Below are 25,648 nucleotides of genomic sequence, written 5' to 3'. Positions count from 1 at the left end.
AACAATAGCCTTTCAGGTACACACAGCAAACCTATTAAAAAAAAAAGTATTTTCCTGCACTTAGCCAATTTAGGAGGAACTGGATTCTGTGTGAATGCTGTCAGGGGTGGAAATGCAGGTAAATGCTGGTACACCTTGTTTGATCATTTACAGGCTTCATGGTTTGTGGTTCTATGCATCTACTATGCATTCAGAAAATATTCAGACCCCTTGACTTTTTCCACATTCTGTTACGTTGCAGCCTTATTCAAAAATTTATTAAAATATTTTTTTCGTCAACCATCAACACACAATACCCCATAATCACAAAGCGAAAACAGGTTTTTAGAAATGTTTGCAAATCTATACAAAATAAACCCAGAAATACCTAATTTACATAAGTATTCAGACCCTTTGCTATTAGACTCGAAATTGAGTTTAGATGCATCCTGTTTCCATTGACCATCCTTGAGATGTTTCTACAACTTTATTGGAGTCCACCTGTGGGAAATTCAATTGATTGGACATGATCTGGAAAGGCACACATCTGTCTATATACAGTCACACAGTTGACAGTGCATGTCAGTGCAAAAACTAAGCCATGAGGTCGGAAAAATTGTCCGTAGAGCTCCGAGACAGGATTTTGTTGAGGCACAGATCTGGGGAAGGGTACCAAAAATGTATACAGCATTGAAGGTCCCCAAGAACGCAGTGGCCTCCATCATTCTTAAATGGAAGAAGTTTGGAACCACCACAACTTTTCCTAGAGCTGGCCGCACGGCCAAACTGAGCAATCGGGAAAGAAGGACCTTGGTCAGGGAGGTGACCAAGAACCCAATGGTCACTCTGACAAAGCTTCAGAGTTTCTCTGTGGATATGGATAACCTTCCAGAAGGACCACCATCTCTGCAGCACTCCACCAATCAGGCTTTAATGGCCAGACAGAAGCAACTCCTCAGTAAAAGGCACATTATAGCCCGCTTAGAGTTTGCCAAAAGGCACTTAAAGGACGCAGACCATGAGAAACAAGATTCTCTGATTTGATGAAACCAAGATTGAACTCTTTGGCCTGAATGCCAAGAGTTATGTCTGAAGGAAACCTGGCACCATCCCTACGGCGAAGCATGGTGGCGGCAGCATCATGCAGTGGGGATGTTTTTCAACAGCAGGGACTGGGAGACTAGTGAGGATAGAGGCAAAGATGAACAGAGCAAAGTACAGCAAGATCCTTGATGAAAACCTGCTCCAGAGCGCTCAGGACCTCAGGCCGGGGTGAAGGTTCACCTTCCAACAGGACAACGACCCTAAGCACACAGCCATGACAACGCAGGAGTGGCTTCGGGACAAGTCTCTGAATGTCCTTGAGTGGCCCAGCCAGAACCTGCAATTGAACCCGATTGAAAATCTCTGGAGAGACCTGAAAATAGCTGTGCTGCAACGTTCCCCATTCAACCTGACAGAGCTTAAGAGAATCTGCAGAGGAGAATGGAATAAACTCCCCAAATACAGCTGTGCCAAGCTTGTAGTGTCATACCCAATAAGACTCAAGGCTGTAATCGCTGCCAAATGTGCGTCAACAAAGTACTGAGTAAAGGGTCTGAATACTTGTGCGAATGTAATATTTAAGATTCTTATTTTTAATAGATTTGCAAAAAATTCTAAAAATCTATTTTTGCTTTTCATTATGGGGTATTGTGTGAAGATCGATGAGGGAAAAAAACGATTTTATCCATTTTAGAATAAGGCTGTAAGGTAACAACATGTGGAAAAAGTCAAGGGGTCTGAATACTTTCCGAATGCACTGTACATGTATGTGTGATTGTGAACAGTCCGTTCCACAAATCTCATGCACACTTATGAGGCTTTAGCTAAAGTAAGGTTGAGTTAAGTTAGAGTCTCTCATCTATTACTGTTTATTGTAGCTGGGGATTTTAACAAAGTTAATTTGAGAACAAGGCTACCTAAATTCTATCAGCATTTCGATTGCAGTACACGAACGAGTAACACGCTCGACCATTGCTACTCCAACTTCCGCGATGCATACCTTTTGGCAAATCTGACCACCTTGTTGCTCCCCTCCTATTCGCAGAAACTAAAACAGGAAGCGCCCATGCTTTGGTCTATCCAACGCTGGTCTGACCAATCGGATTCCACGCTTCAAGACTAACTTTTACAGGTGCACAATCGAGAGCATCCTGTCGGGCTGTATCACCGCCTGGTACGGCAACAGCACCGCCCACAACCGCAGGGCTCTCCAGAGGGTGGTGCGGTCTGCACAAAACATCACCGGGGGCAAACTACCTGCCCTCCAGGACACCTACAACACACGATGTCACAGGAAGGAAAAAAATATCATCAAGGACAACAACCACCCGAGCCCCCAGCTACAATAAACAGTAATAGATGCCTGTTCACCCCGCTTCCATCCAGAAGGCGAGGTCAGTACAGGTGCATCAAAGCTGGGACCGAGAGACTGAAAACAGCTTCTCTCTCAAGGCCATCAGACTATTAAATAGCCATCACTAGCACAAGCAAGTAGCAATTCAACCCAACATTCAGACCCACTTACCCACTACTCAGCCCAACACTGAGGTCCCTAGTAAGGTCCAGCACATAGAGGGCGGGTGAGGAGAGAGACCGCATCTTTAAACGCTGTCCGCTGCCCCCACGTCTCAACCTCGGAGCAACTGAGGTCTGTCTCAAACAACCTCCAGCCAACCAGAGCGGAATCCTGAACACTCATTGGCTACACCAACCCGAGTAGTACTGCCCAGTTCTCCAGTTAAGAGACAATCCCAAAGACCTTGTCCACTCGAGATCAGTCTACTGTCCCCAGAAAATTGTAATTTAAATTGCACTCTTCTTTCCTTGCAGTGAATGTTTAAAACCTTTCTGGGATAGGGGGCAGTGTTTTCACATCCGGATAAAAAGCGTGCCCAAAGTAAACTGCCTGCTACTAAGTCCCCGAAGCTAGGATATGCATATAATTAGTATATTTGGATAGAAAACACTCTAAAGTTTCTAAAACTGTTAATAATGTCTGTGAGTATAACAGAACTAATTTGGCAGGCGAAACCCAGAGCACAATCCATCCAGGGATTTTTTTGTTGTTGATGTCACTGTTTTTTACAATGGGTTTCTATGGGAGACCTGGTTTTATTAGACATCCACTAGATGTCAACAGTCTTTAGAAATTGTTCGATGCTTTTCTTTTGAGAAATGAAGAAGTAGGGCTGTTCTTTGTAGGTGTCACTCTGAAGGGCTTTAGTCTTTTGTTGCGCGTGAACGGGAGCGGCTTCACGTTGTTTTTATCCGGTATTAGAAACAGTTTATTCCGTCTTAAATTGAATTGTTTATTTACATTTTAGGATACCTGAGGTTGGATTAGGAACATTGTTTGAAATGTTTGGACCAAGTTTATAGGTAAGTTACTAGACACTTAGTAGTCATGTTGGAACCAGTGTATTTCTGAATCAAATGCGCCAAATAAATGGACATTTTGGGGATATAAAGAAGGAATTTATTGAACAAAACGACCATTCATTGTGTCACTGAGACATTTGAGATGATTGCAAAAAGAAGATCTTCAAAGGTAAGGCATTTATTTTTGGCCTATTATGTATTTTGTGTCGTACCTGCCTGGTTGGAAAATTATTTTCATGTGTTTGTATGCGGGGCGCTGTCCTCAGATAATCGCATGGTTTGCTTTCGCCGTAAAGCCTTTTTGAAATCTGACACAGCGGCTGGATTAACAAGAAGTTAAGCTTTATTTTGATGTATACACTTATATTTCCGTGAAGGTTGAATATTGATATTTCTGTAGTTTGAATTTGGCGCACTACAATTTCACTGGATGTTGTCAAATCAATCTCGCTAATGGGATTCAAGCGGGATTCGTGCTTAGGGATCCCTAAGAGATTTGAATTAATAGGTTCCCACCAATGTGGGCGACTAGAAAGTGTTCATCACAGTTTGTCCTCACAAATGATCAGTACTCACAAGTGACCAGTCGGTCATTCCCTGTTATACCATGGGCTCTTCCTCGTAGACTTGAGACAAGATGGGAAGGCAGGCTGTGAGTGCCTGAGGGTTAATCAAATTTAGGGCTAAACAGGGGCACCAGGCAAGCGCAGTGACTGGCCAGGGCCCAGCCTAGTGAGGGGATGCTGGGGTAGGACAGGACGGGTGGATGGGGTAGGGTGGGTAATCCTGTTAAACTCCTAATCCCCAGCCAAGAGCCAAGGTATCCCCAGTCAAGGCATTCAAGGACTAGGTTTGATGGGAAGTTGTGAAGTCATCAGACTTGCTAGAGGAACAATATAGAAGCAATAGAGAACAAAATAGGAAAGGCCCATCCCCCACATTTGCTATGTCATGACATACCTGGACCACGTTTTGAGATGTGCCGTTTGTTCTGTAGATCTTAAATTAAATTAAGTGAAATTAAGTGAAAAGGGCACTGGAGTGCCCTGGAGGTTAAACATTACTGACACAGTGTTGAGTCATCGTGTGTGGAAATAGGAAATTAGTCTCGTTGTTAATGCAAGAGCACATGATTGAGGCAGGAGTGTGTTGTTATTGTGCTGATTTGCTTAATTTGTTTTGTTTACCTTTACCTCTGATGGTCAAAGGTGACTATTGATCACAGCGCTGCCAATTGTAAACCTTTTTACACTGACATCAAAATTTAAAACAATGTTCCTAATCCAACCTCAGGTATCCTAAAATGTGACATCAACTCAAAATGGTTGTGGTTGGTTTCTGTAATTCACCTGCAGTGATCACCTGCTGTGACAGACAGGACAACACAGGAAATGTGGAACTTAAAGAAGGAACTGAGTTGAAACGCAGACAAATCTGCCTCAGGGAAGCCTGAGATTACCACCTTAAACTGAAGTTAGAAAGTTATATAAGAAAACACCTGTATGGAAAGAGTAACAGGAGCATGATCTGACATAGTTAGCAGAGTAGAAAAGGGATGTCAGATAGACTGCCGTTTGGCAGTGGACTATATTTCCATTCAAAATGTGTCAACAAGTTGCCTGACAAGATTCAACACAGAGAAAGGTCAACATTTACTGAAAGTAATTTATTTCAGGGGAGGTTCAGCCCTGGAGAGCCAGGGGAAGACCTTCCATAATTACTGCCAAATCGCTAACAGTGCAGGACTGCTGAAACAGGATCAAGTGGAAGTGTCAGAGTCTCTGCCGGCCTGGGCTTTGGCCTCCTTCAGCATGAAGGAAAGAGGTGTCAGGTAGCAGAGGAGGGAAGATGGGGCCCTCCAGAAAAAAAAAGGAAAAAAGTGAAAAAAGCAAACTCCACACTTCCTGGAATTTAAGGCTCAGCTGTGAACAGGAAGTCCAAACACATCCCCCCCAATCCGTCATCAACCCGGAGAGCTGGGTAACGCAATCAGCAGACAAGGCCTTATATGCCCCTACACTTCCTCCTCCCTCGTGACAGACCCCAGCACTACATGCAAAGACAACTCATAAATGCGCTCAGAATAAAGACCCCAAACAGCAGCTATTGTATTTACTTACACGGAGGGCAGACACCCTCTCTCTTTCATATAGCAGATTGATATGGTCAACCTATAGGCCTAAAGTAAAATCAAGTTAATATAGTCGAAGCCTACATCAAAAATCGCTTGATGTAGGCTAAATTTCTTCAATTAGTATCAAACACTTAACAGAGATATCTGGAACGTAAAAAGGACATTGTCAAGTGGGGTGGCAGATAGCCTCGTGGTTAGAGCGTTGGGCCAGTAACCAAAAAGTTCCTAGATCGAATCCCCGAGGTGAAAATCTGTTGTTCTGCCCCTGAGAACAAGGCAGTTAACCCACTGTTCCTAGGCCGTCACTGTAAATAAGAAATGGTTCTTAACTGACTTGCCTAGTTAAATAAAGTTAAAAGGAGAAAACAAAGTGACTGTCCCAAACAGGTGTCAGCCACTAATCTGGCTGTAAAATCAGGTGGGTGGGGGTGAGGGAACACACTACATAGTGCCCACAACTAGACTAATCATCATCTCCTCATTCTAACATTTGACCCAATTAATGCATTAGGGGTGGACCCAATCAAACAAATCCTCAGATGAAGAGCACATGATGACAATGTTAATACGTTTTCAGTATTTGCCCTAAGGGGCAATGTGTCTAGTTATTGCCCCTAAGGGTACAACTAAAGTTGAACTGACTTGAATCAAATATGTTGGGCTTTGATAATACTCCAAAAACAGGCAAAAGGTGCCTTCCCCTAAACATAAAACATAATTAACATGTAACCTATTTGAGTTTAGGTAAAAAGCCAAAAAACATTAAGTGAACGATCCCCGTCAAGGGAGGAGCTGATCTTTTGTATGACAGCAAAACATTTGTATGATGACTATAACATTTGTTGACACCTTCTATTCTTGCACATTATCTCATAAAACGCTTATTTCAACACTGTCTGCTCAGGCAAATGTTCCAAGCCAATATGGAATATTTTTAAAATGGTCATACCAAGGATAATATACATAAAAATATATCCTTCCTGTTTGGCCCTGTCCGGGGGTGTCCTCGGATGGGGCAACAGTGTCTCCTGACCCCTCCTGTCTCAGCCTCCAGTATTTAGCATCGGATAGACCCCGCGATATGCAACTTTTCAGGGACATTAGGAACCAATATACACTGGCTGATTGAAAAAGCTAGCCTTTGCTTTCCTAACAGAAATTTTCATCCTGTAACACTAACTCCCAAAAGTTTTGGGACACTGTATAGTCCATGGAGAATAAGAGCACCTCCTCCCAGCTGCCCACTGCAGGCTAGGAAACACTGTCACCTCCGGTAAATCTTAGATAATCGAGAATTTCAATAAGCATTTTTCTATGGCTGGCCATACTTTCCACCTAGCTACCCCTACCCCAGTAAACAGCTCTGCACCCCCCATAGCAACTCGCCCAAGCCATCCCCATTTCTCCTTCACCCAAATCCAGAAAGCTGATGTTCTGAAAGAGCTGCAAAATAAGGACCCCTACAAATCAGCTGGGCTAGACAATCTGGACCCTCTCTTTCTGAAATTATCCGCCGTAATTGTTGCAACCCCTATTACTAGCCTGTACAACCTCTCTTTCGTATTGTCTGAGATCCCTAAAGATTGGAAAGCTGCCGCGGTCATCCCCCTCCTCAAAGGGGGAGACACTCTAGACCCAAACTGTTACAGACCTATATCTATCCTACCCTGCCTCTCTAAAGACAAGTTAACAAACAGCTCATCGACCATTTCGAATCCCTCCGTACCTTCTCCGCTATAGCAATCTGGTTTCCAAGCTGGTCATGACTGCATCTCAGCCACATTAAAGGTCCTAAACAATATGATAACCGCCATCGATAAAAGGCAGTACTGTGCAGCCGTCTTCATCGACCTGGCCAAGGCTTTCGACTCTGTCAATCACCTCATTCTTATCGGCAGACTCAACAGCCTTGGTTTCTCAAATGACTGCCTCGCCTGGTTCACCAACTACTTCTCAGATAGAGTTCAGTGTGCCAAATCGGAGGGCCTGTTGTAGGGGACCTATGGCAGTCTCTATGGGGGTGCCACAGGGTTCAATTCTCGGGCCGACTCTTTTCTCTGTATATATCAATGATGTTACTCTTGCTGCTGGTTATTCTCTGATCCACCTCTACGCAGACGAAGCCATTCTGTAGACATCTGGCCCTTCTTTGGACACTGTGCTAACAAATCTCCAAACGAGCTTCAATGCCATACAACACTCCTTCCGTGGCCTCCAACCGCTCTTAAACGCTAGTAAAACTAAGTGCATGCTCTTCAACCGATTTCTGCCCGCACCCTCTCGCCTGACTAGCATCACTACTCTGGGTGGTTCTGACTTAGAATATGTGGACAACTACAAATACCTAGGTGTCTGGTTAGACTGTAAACTCTCCTTCCAGACTCAGATTAAGCATCTCCAATCCAAAAATAAATCTAGAATCGGCTTCCTATTTCTCAACGCAGCCTCCTTCACTCATGCTGCCAAACATACCCTCGTAAAACTGACTGTCCTACCGATCCTTGACTTCGGCGATGTCATTTACAAAATAGCCTCCAACACTCTACTGTGCAAATTGGATGTAGTCTATCACAGTGCCATCCGTTTTGTCACCAAAGCCCAATATACTACCCACCACTGCGACCTGTATGCTCTCGTTGGATGGCCCTCACTACATATTCATCGCCAAACCCACTGGCTCCAGGTTATCTATAAGTCTATTCTTGGTAAAGCCCAGCCTTACCTCATCTCACTGGTCACCATAGCAACACCCACCCGTAGCACGCACTACAGCAGGTATATTTCACTGGTCACCCCCAAAGCCATAACTTCCTTTGGCCGCCTTTCTATACTTCCAGATCTCTGCTAACAATGACTGGAATGAATTGCAAAAATCACAGAAGCAGGTGTCACGGCAGATTTCCTCCTCTTCCTCTGAAGAGGTGAAACGAGGATCGGACCAATACGCAGCGTGGTAGGTGTCCATGGTTTTTAATAAGAAAAACTAAACATGAACACAAATACAAAATAATAAAGTGAATTGGCGAAGAAACAGTCCGTGTGGCACAAACACTGACACAGGAAGCAATCACCCACAAAATACCCAAAGAACATGGCTGCCTAAATATGGTTCCCAATCAGAGACAACGATAAACACCTGCCTCTGATTGAGAACCAATCTAGGCAACCATAGACTTACATAAACACCTAGAATGAACACAACCCCATAAAACTACAAAACCCCCTAGATGAGACAAAAACCATACATCACCCATGTCACACCCTGGCCTAACCAAAATAATAGAGAAAACAAAGATAACTAAGGCCAGGGTGTGACAGCAGGAGTCTTATATCCCCCTCTCATTTTAAGCATCAGCTGTCAGTGCAGCTAACCGATCACTGTACCTGTACACAGCCAATCTGTAAATAGCACACCCAACAACCTCATCCCCATATTGTTACTTATCCTCTTGCTCTTTTGCAACCCAGTATCTCTACTTGCACATCATCATCTGCACATCTATCACTCCAGCGTTAATGCAAAATTGTAATTATTTAGCCTCCATGGCTTATTTATTGCCTTACCTCCCTACTCTTCTACATTTGCACACACTGTACATATATTTTTCTATTGTATAATTGACTGTACGTTTGTTGTTGTTTAACTCTGTGCTGTTGTTTTTGTCACACTGCTTTGCTTTATCTTGGCCAGGTTGCAGTTGTAAATGACAACTTGTTCTCAACTGCCCTAAATAAAGGTGAAAAAAAGGCTTGATGATAGATAGCCTGTGATGGCTGAGGCTAGTATTACTTTGACTTTTCTGAGTTGGCCACCGATAGTATTTAGTCAAAGGCCTCATACATTTACTTTATCTGTTACAGTGCAAACCCTGGTGTCTGAGTGATGAGCAGTGATATCGTGGTTTCAGGACAGCTTTTAGTGGTGCGTGGGTAAGCTGTTTGTTCCCCTGCACTGGCCCGCAATGGCTAATAGCCCATCCACAACTGCCAACTATATGTGATAAAGTGAAAATCTGAGGCTGGCAAACAACCCTAACCCGCTAATATAGAAAATGCACTGTAGCCTACAGTCAGAGACAGCAGAATTTTTTTTACAGGTGGTGCAGTATTGTTTGCGTAACTTAGATATGTTTCTGTTTATAATTTCAGATTTTTTTGTAGGCTATTTCGAGAGCTTGGGACTATACGGTTCTATCTGCATTTTTGTAAAATAAATAATATTAGGCCTCTCGAGTGGCGCAGTGGTCTAAGGCACTGCATAGTACACTAAATATCTCAATCGATATTAATACGTTTAAAAGAAAACAAAAGATATACGTTGCTGACACAATTCAAACCAATGAGGGTTTGTAACTTTAAAGCCAATTATATCAGAATCATCTCTTTGCAGATAGAACTTTAAAGTCCCAAGCTCTCAATTTGTTAGTCAACTGTCTATAATTAGATACAAGCAGCTTCTCTTCTGTCATTATACAGTGCCTTCAGATTTCAGACTCCTTGACTTTTTTCACATTTTGTTAGGTTACAGCTTTTTTAAATGTATTTATAAAATTGTTTTTTTCCTCATCAATCTACCCACAATACCCCATAATGACATGGCAGAAACTGTTTCTTTCTTTTTTCTTTTTTTTTTTTTAAACGTTATAAGTATGTTCAGTTTGGCCGGGTGGGCCAAACTATCATTTAAGAATGATGTACTTGGGGACTGTGTACTTGGGGACCTTCAAATGCTGCAGACATTTTTTGGTACCCTTCCCCAGATCTGTGCCTCGACACAATCTTGTCTCGGGAGCTCTATGGGTATTGTCTTCAACCTCATTGCTTGTTTTTTTCTCTGACATGCACTGTTAAATGTATATAGACAGGTCTATGTCCTACCAAATCGTGTCCAATCAATTGAATTACTCACAGCTGGACTCCAATCAAGTTGTAGACACATCTCAAGGATAATCAATGGAAACAGGATGTACCTGAGCTCAATTTCATGTCTCATGGCAAAGGGTCTGAATACTTATGTAAATGTGCAAAATTAAAAATTTAAATAAACTGTTTTCACTTTATGGGGTATTGTTGTTACGACTTCCACCGAAGGTGGCTCCTCTCCCTTTGCTGTGGTTACTGTGTTAGGGGTGCGTGTCTGCACCATGTTTTTTTTTATTTCACACGGCAGTTGTACCGGTTTGGTTGTGTGTAGGAGTAGAGTTTGGTTGTGTGTAGGAGTATTGCTTATTTTCCCTGTGTGTGGCGACCTTGTTTGGGCATATTCCCCCACATGTTGTTGTTGAGTTGGGACTATCGGAATAAACTATTGTGCCACTGGGACTTCCTTGATCTCTTGCTCCTGATTCCTGCACCTCCCTCCTTCAAGGTGGCACTTAACAAATGTGTTTAGATTGTTGAGGATTCTTTTTTTTTTTAAATCCATTTTAGAATAAGGCTGTAACGTAACGTGAAAAAAGTCAAGGGGCCTGAATACTTTCTGAAGGCACTGTATGTTGCCCTAGAAGACTAAATAAACCCTTGCTCACCAGAATGTCATAAATCGATAGAATGAATGCTTCAATCTAGGTGACATCAGTAAGTTCTCTCTCATCTCTGCTTCTTTCGAGGAGCAAAGACGTTAAGGCACAGAGGAGAAAATGCAATAACCGTCCAAAAGAACGGAAAAGGTTTTCTGTGCAAAATGTCATCAGTTTGACCAGTTGAGAGGAAATAGAAAGCTGTGAAAATTACCCAACATGTTTCTGATAAGATTTCAGTTCGGGTTGGATGCATATTTTACGTGGTTGAAATACCACTTTTTATGGTGCTGATAGAGATAGCACCTCTACAGACGTCCCTAACATTCTCTCAAATGCTGAAAGAAAGAAATCATATTTCTCCACTCCTGTTCCCGAGTCAAAATATACATTTGTGACCCACAACCTGGATTCGGTCCTATGTAGCAACATTTTAAATGGCGTGTTTAACATTGGATAAAAGTAGAGACTCAGAGCTAGAAAATTGTATATTGTTCACTGCAGTTGAGGAACAATGGGAAAGTAATTCTGCTTCGAAAGTTGATAAACTTGTTACCCCACTTTTGAGAAAATGGCCCTTGAATGTTTTGGTACACCTACTGGAGAGCCCTTCTTTGTCTACACTCATTCAGCATTGTTCACACCCTCTTAAACTTTAGCACCACCCCATCTCTTTAAGGATTCACATGTGAATCCATGTGTTAAACAGAGTGAGTAATGTAGTTAACAACCAAATATTTAATGACTAAAAGTAGTAGCCTACAGGAAGGAAAGGCTCCAGGTAAAAATACACTTTTGGCCTATATCCTAACCTGACTTTGGTGCAGGTCATGTTGTTCTTCACATTACTGTCTCTGGTAAACACAGACTAAATTAAATAAAATCGAAGTTTATTTGTCACATGCGCAAGATACAGAAGGTGTGTAAACGGTACAGTGAAATGGTTACTTGCATATTTACATAGTAGCAATATCAAAAACAAAAAGTGTCCAGATAATTATTAGCTGACGTTTGCTGTAACCACCCCCCAGCCACATCTAGCTAAGTGGATGGGTCAATATAGTCTAGACATGTACACATGTTCATGAAATACAATAGATGCCCATAATCTGTGGTAGAAAGGATTATCAACACATACTGAGCAGTTCACGTTAGACAGAAGAATGCTACATGGCAGACCAATCCAAACTCATCTCCCGGCATGTCCAGCCCATCCATTAGCGCAGCCAATCATGGCGAGCGGGAAGATTCCTGTCTTTTTCAGTGGCTAAACCAACTCGGCTCGTAATTTAACAATTGTATTCGTATTTACAGAGGGAATACAAGTTTGTTATTAAGGGACATGAAAGTTCACAAGTTCTAGAAGGTATTTCTGCCAAAAAACGCATTTTGATAAAAAAAAAAATTAAAAGACGTTCAAATGCCTCTCCTGTGAAGTAGTGACGTGCAACATACGCCTAGCTTCTTGAAACTGGTCACATTTGGTATATAATGTTACTGCAAGAAATGCTTAATTCTGCAGGCTATGTGAAAGGTTACAGCCCTAAAGTCAGTGTCTAGATTTCAGTTTCCCATCTGAACAGTAAGCAACAGTTCCCTTGATGTGCCATAGGCCTCTATTTGAAGGCCCTGTCTTGTGACTGTCGAATCTGTATAGCACCTCACAATAATCACACACAAACAACATAGCCAGCACTGCTATCATACTATTTTACCACTTCACCAAATCTTTTGCAAACATTACTTTCACTTATACTCTTATGCACTCATGCCAGATAGCCTGAAAACAATTAAAGATGAATGTCAATGTAGACTATAGATAAAATTGCACAAGAATTTTACATTTGTATTTTTTCTATATTGTTTTCTCTCTTCAAGCTGCCCGCCACACACCCACCCTTCATCCACACAGTATTTTATGATCCTAAACCTGCCCTCCCCGTGGATATAACCAGGGGACATGAGTCAACCCGCGCATTACTAACAGTTTTGACCCACTTCTGCCTCAACTGATTCACCTCGACATAGCTACAGATGTCATTAAAACATTACCTCAAGGTTAATGTTTATGGTAGTTCTAAGTAGGAGGGGAAGGTGTATGGGGTTAGGGTTTGACTTTGGCCAACGGTATGTGGGTCGGGTTAAGGTTAGAGGTCACAGTCAGGACTGACTATTGGACCATGGGCCTGTCCTGAGGATAAGCAGAAAAAAATGCAAAGTACATGCAGCCCTATGCTCCACATGGAGTAAAGAGGCTTAAGTAAGTCAGAACTGACCTGTTGTGGCTGTCCTCGGGGTCGTGCAGCGTTGCGTCGATGCCACTGTCCGTCTCCACATCCTCGTGCATCTCTGGCTGGACTAGGGCTCCCGAATCTTCGTCGGTGAACATCTCACACTCGCTGTAGGTGCTCTCCGAGCCCAGGTAGGCACTATCCGTCACCTCGTTCTGCTACAGGAGGGAAATAGGAACATTTTAGTAATCTTATTAGATCAAGTTGGGAATCCTCCACAATAGTGGTCCAACGTATCTGGGACAGAGAGAGAGTTAAGTGGACATCGTTTAAATTGAGAAATCATTAACAGGTTACTAAAAATAGCAGTATGAGGGCTGGTACAGTAGCTGATATGTGGATGGACTCTATGTATTAGCTAACAAAGAGTAAACACACCCAGTTGAGAGGTGATGACTACATACTGTAGGCTGTATTGTATACTAGTTTGATTGTTACACCCTACTTTTTCCTAGCTGTAACTTTGCTGACAGACTTGCTGACAAACAGGTAAAAAACCTTACTTGACACCCAGCATCATAACACGGTCATAACCATGTCATAATATGCCATAACAGCTTACACAACTTTTGTCATTACACAGTCTTGACACATTTTTACCTGTTGTCACAACACAATACACTACATGACCAAAAATATGTGAACATCGCGCAAGCCATTTTAGCATTTGAATGCTTAAGGTGCCACGCAGATGTGCAAGATCAGGAACAGGCCTCATACCTTGCGTTGGTCAACGTGTGAAGCTGGGCACAGTGAGCAGTTTGACAAGGCTACTGATATTGCCTGGGGTTGGTCAAAATGAAAAAAAACTTGCAGGTCATTGACTGTCAACACAATTACATGCTTAGTTCAACACTGAGAGAAAGCATCAGTTCTACATCTGCATGGCTTGCTGTTTGAGGTTTTAAGCTGGGTTTCTGTATAGCACTTTGTGACATCGGCTGATGTAAAAACGGGTTTTATAAATACATTTGATTGATTGATCAGTTGTCACAAAAGATAAGGTATTTTCAGAAGGAAGAAAGTCATTAGAGCAAAACATTTTAGTGAATCTGATTCGTAACGTTTGAATACATTTGCTGACCAATTAATTATACATTTGGATCGGTTTTGGGTCTGCGGAACGATGCAGCCGTATCTTAAACATTTGAATCGTCACAAGCATACAATGTAGGTCAGTATTTGAATTACATATAGTGCATTCATTAAGAAATCAGACCCCTTCCCTTTTCCACATTTTGTTATGTTAGAGCCTTATTCTAAAATTGATTAAAAATATTTTCAAAATCCCTCTATATACACACAATACCCCATAATGACAAAGAGAAAAGAGGTTCTTAGAAATGTTAGCAATTTTTTTCCAAATAAAAAAGAAATACCTTATTTACATAAGTATTCATGTGCTATGAGACTCGAAATTGAGCTCAGGTGCATCCTGATATGGGAGGTGCCCAAGAACCTGATGGTCACTCTGACAGAGCTCCAGAGTTCCTCTGTGGAGATGGGAGAACCTTTCAGAAGGACAGCACTCTACAGCACTCCACCAATCAGGCCTTTATGGTAGCGTGGCCAGACAGAAGCCACTCCCCAGTAAAAGGCACATGACAGCACACTTGGGAGTTTGCCAAATGCCACTTAACCTGTTAGAGCTCTAGGGGCGCTATTTCATTTTTGGATAAAAAACGTTCCCGTTTTAAGCGCGATATTTTGTCACGAAAAGATGCTCGACTATGCATATTCTTGACAGTTTTGGAAAGAAAACACTCTGAAGTTTCAGAATCTGCAAAGATTTTGTCTGTAAGTGCCCCAGAACTCATTCTACAGGCAAAACCAAGATGATGCATCACCCAGGAATTAGCAGAATTTCTGAAGCTCTGTTTTCCATTCTCTCCTTATATGGCTGTGATTGCGCAACGAATGAGCCTACACTTTCTGTCGTTCGCCCAAGGTCTTAGCAGCATTGTGACGTATTTGTAGGCATATCATTGGAAGATTGACCATAAGAGACTACATTTTCCAAGTGTCCGCCTGGTGTCCTGCGTCGAATTCGGTGCGCAATTGCCAGCTGCTTCTACTTTACCATTTGATTCAGGGGAGAAAGCATGTGTCCAAGAACGATGTATCAATGAAGAGATATGTGAAAAACACCTTGATGATTGATTCTAAACAACGTTTGCCATGTTTTCAGTCGATATTATGGAGTTAATTTGGAAAAAAGTTCGCGTTTTGAGGACTGAATTTTGGGATTTTTTTTGGTAGCCAAATGTGATGTATAAAACGGAGCTATTTCTAATACACAAGGAATCTTTTTGGAAAAACTGAGCATCTGCTATCTAACTGAGAGTATCCTCATTGAAAACATCAGAAGTTCTTCAAAGGTAAATGATTTTATTTGAAGGCTTTTATGTTTTTGTTAATGTTGCGTGCTGGATGCTAACGCTAATGCTAACGCTAAATGCTAACGCGAAATGCTAACGCTAGCTAGCTACTTTTACACAAATGATTGTTTTCCTATGGTTGAGAAGCATATTTTGAAAATCTGAGATGACAGTGTTGTTTACAAAAGGCTAAGCTTGAGAGATGGCATATTTATTTCATTTCATTTGCGATTTTCATAAATAGTTAACGTTGTGTTATGCTAATGAGCTTGCTGATAGATTTACACAATCCTGGATACAGGGTTTTTTTCATAGCTAAACGTGACGCAGAAAACGGAGCGATTTGTCCTAAACAAATAATCTTTCAGGAAAAACTGAACATTTGCTATCTGAGAGTCTCCTCATTGAAAACATCTGAAGTTCTTCAAAGGTAAATGATTTTATTTGAATGCTTTTCTGTTTTTTTGTGTAAATGTTGCCAGCTGAATGCTAATGCTAAATGCTACGTTAGCCATCAATACTGTTACACAAATGCTTGTTTTGCAATGGTTGAGAAGCATATTTTGAAAATCTGAGATGACAGTGTTGTTAACAAAAGCCTAAGCTTGAGAGCTAGCATATTTATTTCATTTCATTTGCGATTTTCATGAATAGTTAACGTTGCGTTATGGTAATGAGCTTGAGTCTGTATTCACGATCCCGGATCCGGGATGGGGAGATCAGAAAGGTTAAAGGACTCCCAGGCCATGAGAAACAAGATTCTTTGGTCTGATGAAACCAAGATTGAACTCTTTTCCCTGAATCCCAAGTGTCACGTCGGGAGGAAACCTGGCACCATCCCTACGGTGAAGCATGGTGGTGGCAGCATCATGCTGCAAGAATGTTTTTCAGCGGCATGGACTGGGAGACTAGTCAGGATCAAGGGAAAGATGAACGGAGCAAAGTACAAAGAGATACTTGATGAGAACCTGGTCCAGAGCGCTCAGGACCTCAGACTGGGGTGAAGGTTCGCCTTACAACAACCCTAAGCACACAGCCAAGACAACACAGGAGTGGCTTCGGGACAAGTCTCTGAATGTCCTTAAGGACCTCAGGCCGCAGAGGAGGTGAGGGCCTTGGGAGTGTGGTGCAACAGCACCTCTTCAACCTTGGGACGCTGAAGAAATTTGGCTTGGAACCTAAAACCCTCACAAACTTTTACAGATGCACAATTGAGAGAATTCTGTCGGGCTGTATCACCGCCTGGTACGGCAACTGCACCGCCCGCAACCGCAGGGCTCTCCAGAGGGTGGTGTGGTTTTTATTGGTCACATACACATGGTTAGCAGATGTTATTTTGAGTGTAATGAAATGCTTGTGCTTCTAGTTCGACAGTGCAGCAATATCTAACATGTAATCTAACAATTCCACAACAACTAACTAATACACAAAAATCTAAGTAACGGAATGGAATAAGAATATATACATATAAATATATGGAGTGTACCTTTGATGAAAATTACAGGCCTCTCATCTTTTTAAGTGGAAGAACTTGCACAATTGGTGGCTGACTAAATACTTTTTTGCCCCACTGTACATATGAGATGAGTAATGCAATATGTGTAAACCTTATAAAGTGGCATTATTAAAGTGACTAGTGACACATTTATTAAAGTGGCCAATGATTTCAAGTCGGTATGTAGGCAGCAGCCTCTCTGTTAGTGATGGCTGTTTAACAGTCTGATGGCCTTGAGATAGAAGCTGTTTTTCAGTCTCTCGTTCCCAGCTTTGATGCACCGGTACTGACCTCACCTTCTGGTTGGTAGCGGGATGAACAGGCAGTGGCTCGGGTGGTTGTTGTCCTTGATTATCTTTTTTTATTTAACCTTTATTTAACTAGGCAAGTCAGTTAAGAACAACTTCCTATTTACAATGACAGCCTCCCTGGACAAACCCTAACTTGTACGACGCTGGGCCAATTGTGCTCCGCTCTATGGGACTTCCAGTCACGGCCGGTTGTGATACAGCATGAAATCGAACCAGGGTCTGTAGTACCGCCTATAGCACTGAGATCCAGTGCCTTAGACCGGTGAGCCACTCGGGTCGGGAGCCGGAATGGCGCAGGGTTTTTGAGACTGCACTTGAAGAAACTTTCAAAGTAATGACGGATTGTCGTTTCTCTTTGCTTATTTCAACTGTTTCTTCCATAATATGGACTTGATTTTTTTAACCAAATAGTATACCTTCTGTATACCACCCCTACCTTGTCACAACACAACTGATTGGCTCAAACGCATTAAGGAGGAAAGAAATTCCACAAATTAACTTTCAACAAGGCACACCTGTTAATTGAAATCCATTCCAGGTGACTACCACATGAAGCGTGCCAAGCGTGTGTCAAGAGTGTGCAAAGCTGTCATCAAGGCAAAGGGTGGTTACTTTGAAGAATTTGTTTAACACTTTTTTGGTTACTACATGATTCCATATATGTTATGTCTTCACTATTATTCTACAATGTAGAACATTTTTTTTAAATAAAAGAAAAACCCTTGAATGAGTAGGTGTGTCCAAACTTTTGACAAACTATTTAAATTAAATATTTTTTGTATTTAAAAAAAAAAAAAAAAAAAAAAAATTAAAAACCTGTTTTTGCTTTGTCATTATGGGGTAATGTGTAGATTGATGAGGGGGGAAATATTTACTACATTCTAGAATAAGGCTGTAACATAACAAAATGTGGAAAAAGTCAAGGGGTCTGAATACTTTCCGAATGCACTGTCTTTATTGCTCATGTTTTTCAAGGGTGCCAACAATTTTTCAATAGAAGAACATGAAAAATGGTTCCGTACTAGAATGTTGGTTACTTTTGGTACTTCTGTGAAAATGTATCTCACAGATCAACTCTGTCCATCAATGCAGCTGCTGTCCCCCTACAGCACGAGGCGTTCACTGTGCCTGTTCTACTTACTAATTCCTAGCCTGCACTGGGAGTCTAAGTAAGCTGCATCATGTTAGCTCATGCTAACATGCTGCACAGAAATTAACACAATTGAATAATGCGACAAGGCATGTCTACATTTTGAAACTGAATTACTGTTTGCAAAACAATGTGCATGCATGCTACAACACTTTGCAATGCTTGTGTTACGGTGCGTGAATGAGGACCCAAAAGCGAATTAACGTAAACAGAGCTTCTTTAATGACAAAACATAGGTAGGCTCAGATGGACCGGCAGATTCCGACAGGACAGGACAAGGTTGCAGCAAACATGACGATAGTCTGGTTCAGGCATGAATAACACAAACAAGAATCCGACAAAGACAGGAACAAAAACAGAGAGAGATATAGAGGACTAATCAGAGGGAAAAAGGGAACAGGTGGGAAAAGGGGTGACGAGGTAGTTAGGAGGAGACAAGGAACAGCTGGGGGAAAGAGGGGGAGAAAAGGTAACCTAATAACGACCAGCAGAGGGAGACAGGGTGAAGGGAAAGGACAGAAACAAGACACAACATGACAATACATGACAGTACCCCCCCACTCACCGAGCGCCTCCTGGCGCACTCGAGGAGGAAACCTGGCGGCAACGGAGGAAATCATCGATCAGCGCACGGTCCAGCACGTCCCGAGAGGGAACCCAACTCCTCTCCTCAGGACCGTACCCCTCCCAATCTACTAGGTACTGATGACCACGGCCCCGAGGACGCATGTCCAAAATCCTACGGACCCTGTAGATGGGTGCGCACTCGACAAGGATGGGGGGGGGGGGGGGAAGACGAGCGGGGGCGCGAAGAACGGGCTTGACACAGGAGACATGGAAGACCGGGTGGACGCGACGAAGATATCGCGGAAGAAGAAGTCGAACTGCGACAGGATTAATGATCCGAGAAATACGGAACGGACCAATGAACCGCGGGGTCAACTTGCGAGAAGTGGTCTTAAGGGGAAGGTTCTGAGTGGAGAGCCAAACTCTCTGACCGCGACAATATCTAGGACTCTTAGTTCTACGCTTATTAGCAGCCCTCACAGTCTGCGCCCTATAACGGCAAGGTGCAGACCTGACCCTCTTCCAGGTGCGCTCGCAACGTTGGACAAAAGCCTGAGCGGAGGGGACGCTGGACTCGGCGAACTGAGATGAGAACAGCGGAGGCTGGTACCCGAGGCTACTCTGAAAAGGAGATAGACCGGTCGCAGACGAAGGAAGCGAGTTGTGGGCGTATTCTGCCCAGGGGAGCTGTTCTGACCAAGACGCAGGGTTGCGAAAATAAAGACTGCGTAAGATGCGACCAATAGTCTGATTGGCCCGTTCTGCTTGACCGTTAGACTGGGGGTGAAAGCCGGAAGAGAGACTGACGGAAGCCCCAATCAAACGGCAAAACTCCCTCCAAAATTGAGACGTGAATTGCGGACCTCTGTCCGAAACGACGTCTGACGGAAGGCCATGAATTCTGAAAACATTCTCGATGATGATTTGTGCCGTCTCTTTAGCAGAAGGAAGCTTAGCAAGGGGAATAAAATGAGCCGCCTTAGAGAACCTGTCGACAACCGTAAGAATAACAGTCTTCCCCGCTGACGAAGGCAGTCCGGTGACAAAATCTAAGGCGATGTGAGACCACGGTCGAGAGGGAATGGGAAGCGGCCTGAGACGGCCGGCAGGAGGAGAGTTACCGGACTTAGTCTGCGCGCAGACCGAACAAGCAGCCACGAAGCGACGCGTGTCATGCTCCCGGGTGGGCCACCAAAAGCGCTGGCGAATGGAAGCAAGCGTACCCCGAACGCCAGGGTGGCCGGCTAACTTGGCAGAGTGAGCCCACTGAAGAACGGCCAGACGAGTAGGAACGGGAACGAAAAGAAGGTTCCTGGGACAAGCGCGCGGCGACGGAGTTTGAGTGAGTGCTTGCTTTACCTGCCTCTCAATTCCCCAGACAGTCAACCCGACAACACGCACCTCAGGGAGAATCCCCTCGGGGTCAGTGGAGGCTACTGAAGAACTGAAGAGACGAGATAAAGCATCAGGCTTGGTGTTCTTAGAGCCCGGACGATAAGAAATCACGAACTCGAAACGAGCGAAAAACAGCGCCCAGCGCGCCTGACGCGCATTAAGTCGTTTGGCAGAACGGATGTACTCAAGGTTCCTATGGTCAGTCCAAACGACAAAAGGAACGGTCGCCCCCTCCAACCACTGTCGCCATTCGCCTAGGGCTAAGCGGATGGCGAGCAGTTCGCGGTTTCCCACATCATAGTTATGTTCCGACGGCGACAGGCGATGAGAAAAATACGCGCAAGGGTGGACCTTGTCGTCAGAGAAGGAGCGCTGAGAAAGAATGGCTCCCACGCCCACCTCTGACGCGTCAACCTCGACAATGAACTGTCTAGAGACGTCAGGTGTAACAAGGATAGGTGCGGATGTAAAACGATTCTTGAGGAGATCAAAAGCTCCCTGGGCGGAAACGGACCACTTAAAGCACGTCTTGACAGAAGTAAGGGCTGTGAGAGGGGCTGCCACCTGACCGAAATTACGGATGAAACGACGATAGAAATTCGCGAAGCCGAGAAAGCGCTGCAACTCGACGCGTGACTTAGGGACGGGCCAATCAATGACAGCTTGGACCTTAGCGGGATCCATCTTAATGCCTTCAGCGGAAATAACAGAACCGAGAAATGTGACGGAGGAGGCATGAAAAGAGCACTTCTCAGCCTTCACAAAAAGACAATTCTCTAAAAGGCGCTGGAGGACACGTCGAACGTGCTGAACATGAATCTGGAGTGACGGTGAAAAAAATCAGGATATCGTCAAGGTAAACGAAAACAAAGATGTTCAGCATGTCTCTCAGGACATCATTGACTAATGCCTGAAAGACAGCTGGAGCGTTAGCGAGGCCGAAAGGAAGAACCCGGTATTCAAAGTGCCCTAACGGAGTGTTAAACGCCGTCTTCCACTCGTCCCCCTCCCTGATGCGCACAAGATGGTAAGCGTTACGAAGGTCCAACTTAGTGAAAAACCTGGCTCCCTGCAGGATCTCGAAGGCTGAAGACATAAGAGGAAGCGGATAACGATTCTTCACTGTTATGTCATTCAGCCCTCGATAATCTATGCAGGGGCGCAGGGACCCGTCCTTCTTCTTAACAAAAAAAAACCCCGCTCCGGCGGGAGAGGAGGAGGGGACTATGGTACCGGCGGCAAGAGCTACAGACAAATAATCTTCGAGAGCCTTACGTTCGGGAGCCGACAGAGAGTATAGTCTACCCCGGGGGGGAGTGGTTCCCGGAAGGAGATCAATACTACAATCATACGACCGGTGTGGAGGAAGAGAGGTGGCCCTGGACCGACTGAACACCGTGCGCAGATCGTGATATTCCTCCGGCACCCCTGTCAAATCACCAGGCTCCTCCTGTGAAGAAGAGACAGAGGAAACAGGAGGGATAGCAGACATTAAACATTTCACATGACAAGAGACGTTCCAGGAGAGGATAGAATTACTAGACCAATTAATGGAAGGATTATGACAAACTAGCCAGGGATGGCCCTAAACAACAGGTGTAAAAGGTGAACGAAAAATTAAAAAAGAAATGGTTTCGCTATGATTACCAGAAACAGTGAGGGTTAAAGGTAGCGTCTCACGCTGAATCCTGGGGAGAGGACTACCATCCAGGGCGAACAAGGCCGTGGACTCCCTTAACTGTCTGAGAGGAATGTCATGTTCCCGAGCCCAGGTCTCGTCCATAAAACAGCCCTCCGCCCCAGAGTCTATTAAGGCACTGCAGGAAGCTGACGAACCGGTCCAGCGTAGATGGACCGACAAGGTAGTGCAGGATCTTGAAGGAGAGACAGGAGTAGTAGCGCTCACCAGTAGCCCTCCGCTTACTGATGAGCTCTGGCTTTTACTGGACATGAAGTGACAAAATGACCAGCAGAACCGCAATAGAGACAGAGGCGGTTGGTGATTCTCCGTTCCCTCTCCTTAGTCGAGATGCGGATACCTCCCAGCTGCATAGGCTCAGCACCCGAGCCGGCAGAGGAAGATGGTAGTGATGCGGAGAGGGGGGCAACGGAGAACGCGAGCTCCTTTCCACGAGCTCGGTGACGAAGATCAACCCGTCGCTCAATGCGAATAGCGAGTTCAATCAAGGAATCCACGCTGGAAGGAACCTCCCGGGAGAGAATCTCATCCTTTACCTCTGCGCGGAGACCCTCCAGAAAACGAGCGAGCAAAGCCGGCTCGTTCCAGCCACTGGAGGCAGCAAGAGTGCGAAACTCAATAGAGTAGTCTGTTATGGATCGATTACCTTGACATAGGGAAGACAGGGCCCTGGAAGCCTCCTCCCCAAAAACAGATCGATCAAAAACCCGTATCATCTCCTCCTTAAAGTCCTGATACTGGTTAGTACACTCAGCCCTTGCCTCCCAGATTGCCGTGCCCCACTCACGAGCCCGTCCAGTAAGGAGAGATATGACGTAGGCGACACGAGCAGTGCTCCTGGAGTAAGTGTTGGGCTGGAGAGAAAACACAATATCACACTGGGTGAGGAACGAGCGGCATTCAGTGGGCTCCCCAGAGTAACACGGCGGGTTATTGATTCTGGGCTCCGGAGATTCGAAAGCCCTGGAAGTGGCCGGTGGATCGAGGCGGAGATGGTGAACCTGTTCTGTGAGGTTGGAGACTTGGGTGGCCAGGGTCTCAACGGCATGTCGAGCAGCAGACAATTCCTGCTCGTGTCTGCCTAGCATCGCTCCCTGGATCTCGACGGCTGAGTGGAGAGGATCCGAAGTCGCTGGGTCCATTCTTGGTCGGATTCTTCTGTTACGGTGCGTGAATGAGGACCCAAAAGCGAATTAACGTAAACAGAGCTTCTTTAATGACAAAACATAGGTAGGCTCAGATGGACCGGCAGATTCCGACAGGACAGGACAAGGTTGCAGCAAACATGACGATAGTCTGGTTCAGGCATGAATAACACAAACAAGAATCCGACAAAGACAGGAACAAAAACAGAGAGAGATATAGAGGACTAATCAGAGGGAAAAAGGGAACAGGTGGGAAAAGGGGTGACGAGGTAGTTAGGAGGAGACAAGGAACAGCTGGGGGAAAGAGGGGGAGAAAAGGTAACCTAATAACGACCAGCAGAGGGAGACAGGGTGAAGGGAAAGGACAGAAACAAGACACAACATGACAATACATGACAGCTTGAAGATAATTAGCTTACAACTGAAACTAACATCAATTCACTCACTACCTGTTGTAATTTGTTTGTGATGATACGCAAACCATAACGCAAAATATTCTGATTTCAAAGCTGATTTCCACCAAAAACACTCTCCATCACATCTCTCCATCAGCCAAAGATTATCTATTGAACAGTCAGTGTATGTGAATAGTGCTCAGATGGGCAGCACCCTTTGTAATTCATTATAGGTCATATTTTATAGAAATCTTGTCACACCCTGACCATAGTTTGCTTTGTATGTTCTATGTTTTGTTTGGTCAGGGTGTGATCTGAGTGGGCATTCTATGTTGGATGTCTTGTTTGTCTGTTTCTGTGTTTGGGCCTGATATGGTTCTCAATCAGAGGCAGGTGGTAGTCATTGTCTCTGATTGGGAGCCATATTTAGGTAGCCTGTTTGGTGTTGGGTTTTGTGGGTGATTGTTCCTGTCTTTATGTTTGTTACACCAGATAGGGCTGGTTTCGGTTTTTCGGTCTTGTTTTGTATATTGTTCATTTATCATCTTCATTAAAGATGTATCACAATAACCACGCTGCGTTTTGGTCCGCCTCTCCTTCAACAGAAAAATCCCGTGACAAATCTGGAGATTACTTTAAGCCAACCCTTTTCATGTCACAGTGTAATATCATCAATCATAGACAGTTAATGAGTAACAAAAGAGTAGCCTATTTTCAGAGGAGACCATATTCACAATTTAACTGTTGCCAATGGCACTTAAAAGCCAATTAAAGCAACGTTCAAACAGCGGTTAGAGAAGACAAAGTCGCTGGATTTTTTTTGTGCCAAAGTGAGACTTTTAATTTAGAAGTTTAAGAATTGTTACAGCTGCCGAAACCTTACAATATATATTCTGAACAAAAATATAAACGCAACATGTAAAGTGTTGGTTTCATGTTTCATGAGCTGAAATAAAAGAACCCAGAAGTTTTCCATACGCACCAAAAGCTTTTCCTCTCAAATGTTGTGCACAAATTTGTTTACATTCCTGTTAGAGAGCATTTCTCCTTTGCCAAGATAATCCATCCACCTGAAATGTGTGGCATATAAAGAAGCTAATTAAACAGCATGATCATTACACAGGTGCACCTTGGGCTGGGGGACGATATAAGACCACTAAAATGTGCAGTTTTGTCACAGAACACAATGTCACAGATGTCTCAAGTTTTGAGGGAGAGTGCAATAGGCATGCTGAATGCAGGAATGTCCACCAGATCTGTTACCAGAAAATGTTATGTTAATTTCAATGTCGTTTTAAAGAATATGGCAGTACGTCCAACCGGCCTCACAACCGCAGACCACGTGTATGGCATAGTGTGGGCAAGCGGTTGTCAACATTGTGAATAGAGTTCCCCCGGGTGGCAGTGGGATTATGTCATGGGCAGGCATAACCTACGGACAACAAATACAATTGCATTTTATCAATGGAAATTTGAATACACAGAGATACGTGACGAGATCCTGAGGCCCATTGCCATGCCCTTCATCCGCCGTCATCACCTCATGTTTCAGCATGATAATGCACGGCCCCATGTCGCAAGGATCTGTACACAATTCCTGAAAAAAAGTGCCAGTTCTTCCATGGCCTGCATACTCACCAAACATTGAGCATATTTGTGATGCTCTGGATCGACGTGTACGACAGCGTGTTCCAGTTCCCGCCAATATCCATCAACTTCGCACAGTCATTGAAGAAAAGTGGGACAACATTCCTTAACCACAATCAA

General features: G+C 43.9%; 1 protein-coding gene and 1 long non-coding RNA gene across 3 annotated transcripts in view; one reads left to right on the top strand and one right to left on the bottom strand.

The window, feature by feature from the left end:
• LOC110499073 (rab11 family-interacting protein 3) overlaps positions 1–25,648 on the bottom strand; it is a 117,626-nt gene that overhangs the window by 40,441 nt on the left and 51,537 nt on the right. For both annotated transcript variants that reach the window (XM_021575951.3, XM_021575952.3), the window contains exon 4: positions 13,332–13,504. In XM_021575951.3, the coding sequence (XP_021431626.3) occupies positions 13,332–13,504 (173 nt within the window). The remainder of the gene's footprint in view (positions 1–13,331; positions 13,505–25,648) is intronic.
• Positions 13,556–17,373, top strand: LOC149974434 (uncharacterized). Its single transcript, XR_016489396.1, has 2 exons — positions 13,556–15,724; positions 16,093–17,373. It is a non-coding gene; the product is annotated as an uncharacterized LOC149974434 (long non-coding RNA).

This window comes from Oncorhynchus mykiss, chromosome 20 (assembly GCF_057628025.1).
Source record: "Oncorhynchus mykiss isolate SJ-2025 chromosome 20, ASM5762802v1, whole genome shotgun sequence".
NCBI classification, from domain to species: Eukaryota; Metazoa; Chordata; class Actinopteri; order Salmoniformes; family Salmonidae; genus Oncorhynchus; species Oncorhynchus mykiss.
Note: the sequence above shows the minus strand (reverse complement) of the source record. Positions and strands in the feature narration are given on the sequence as shown.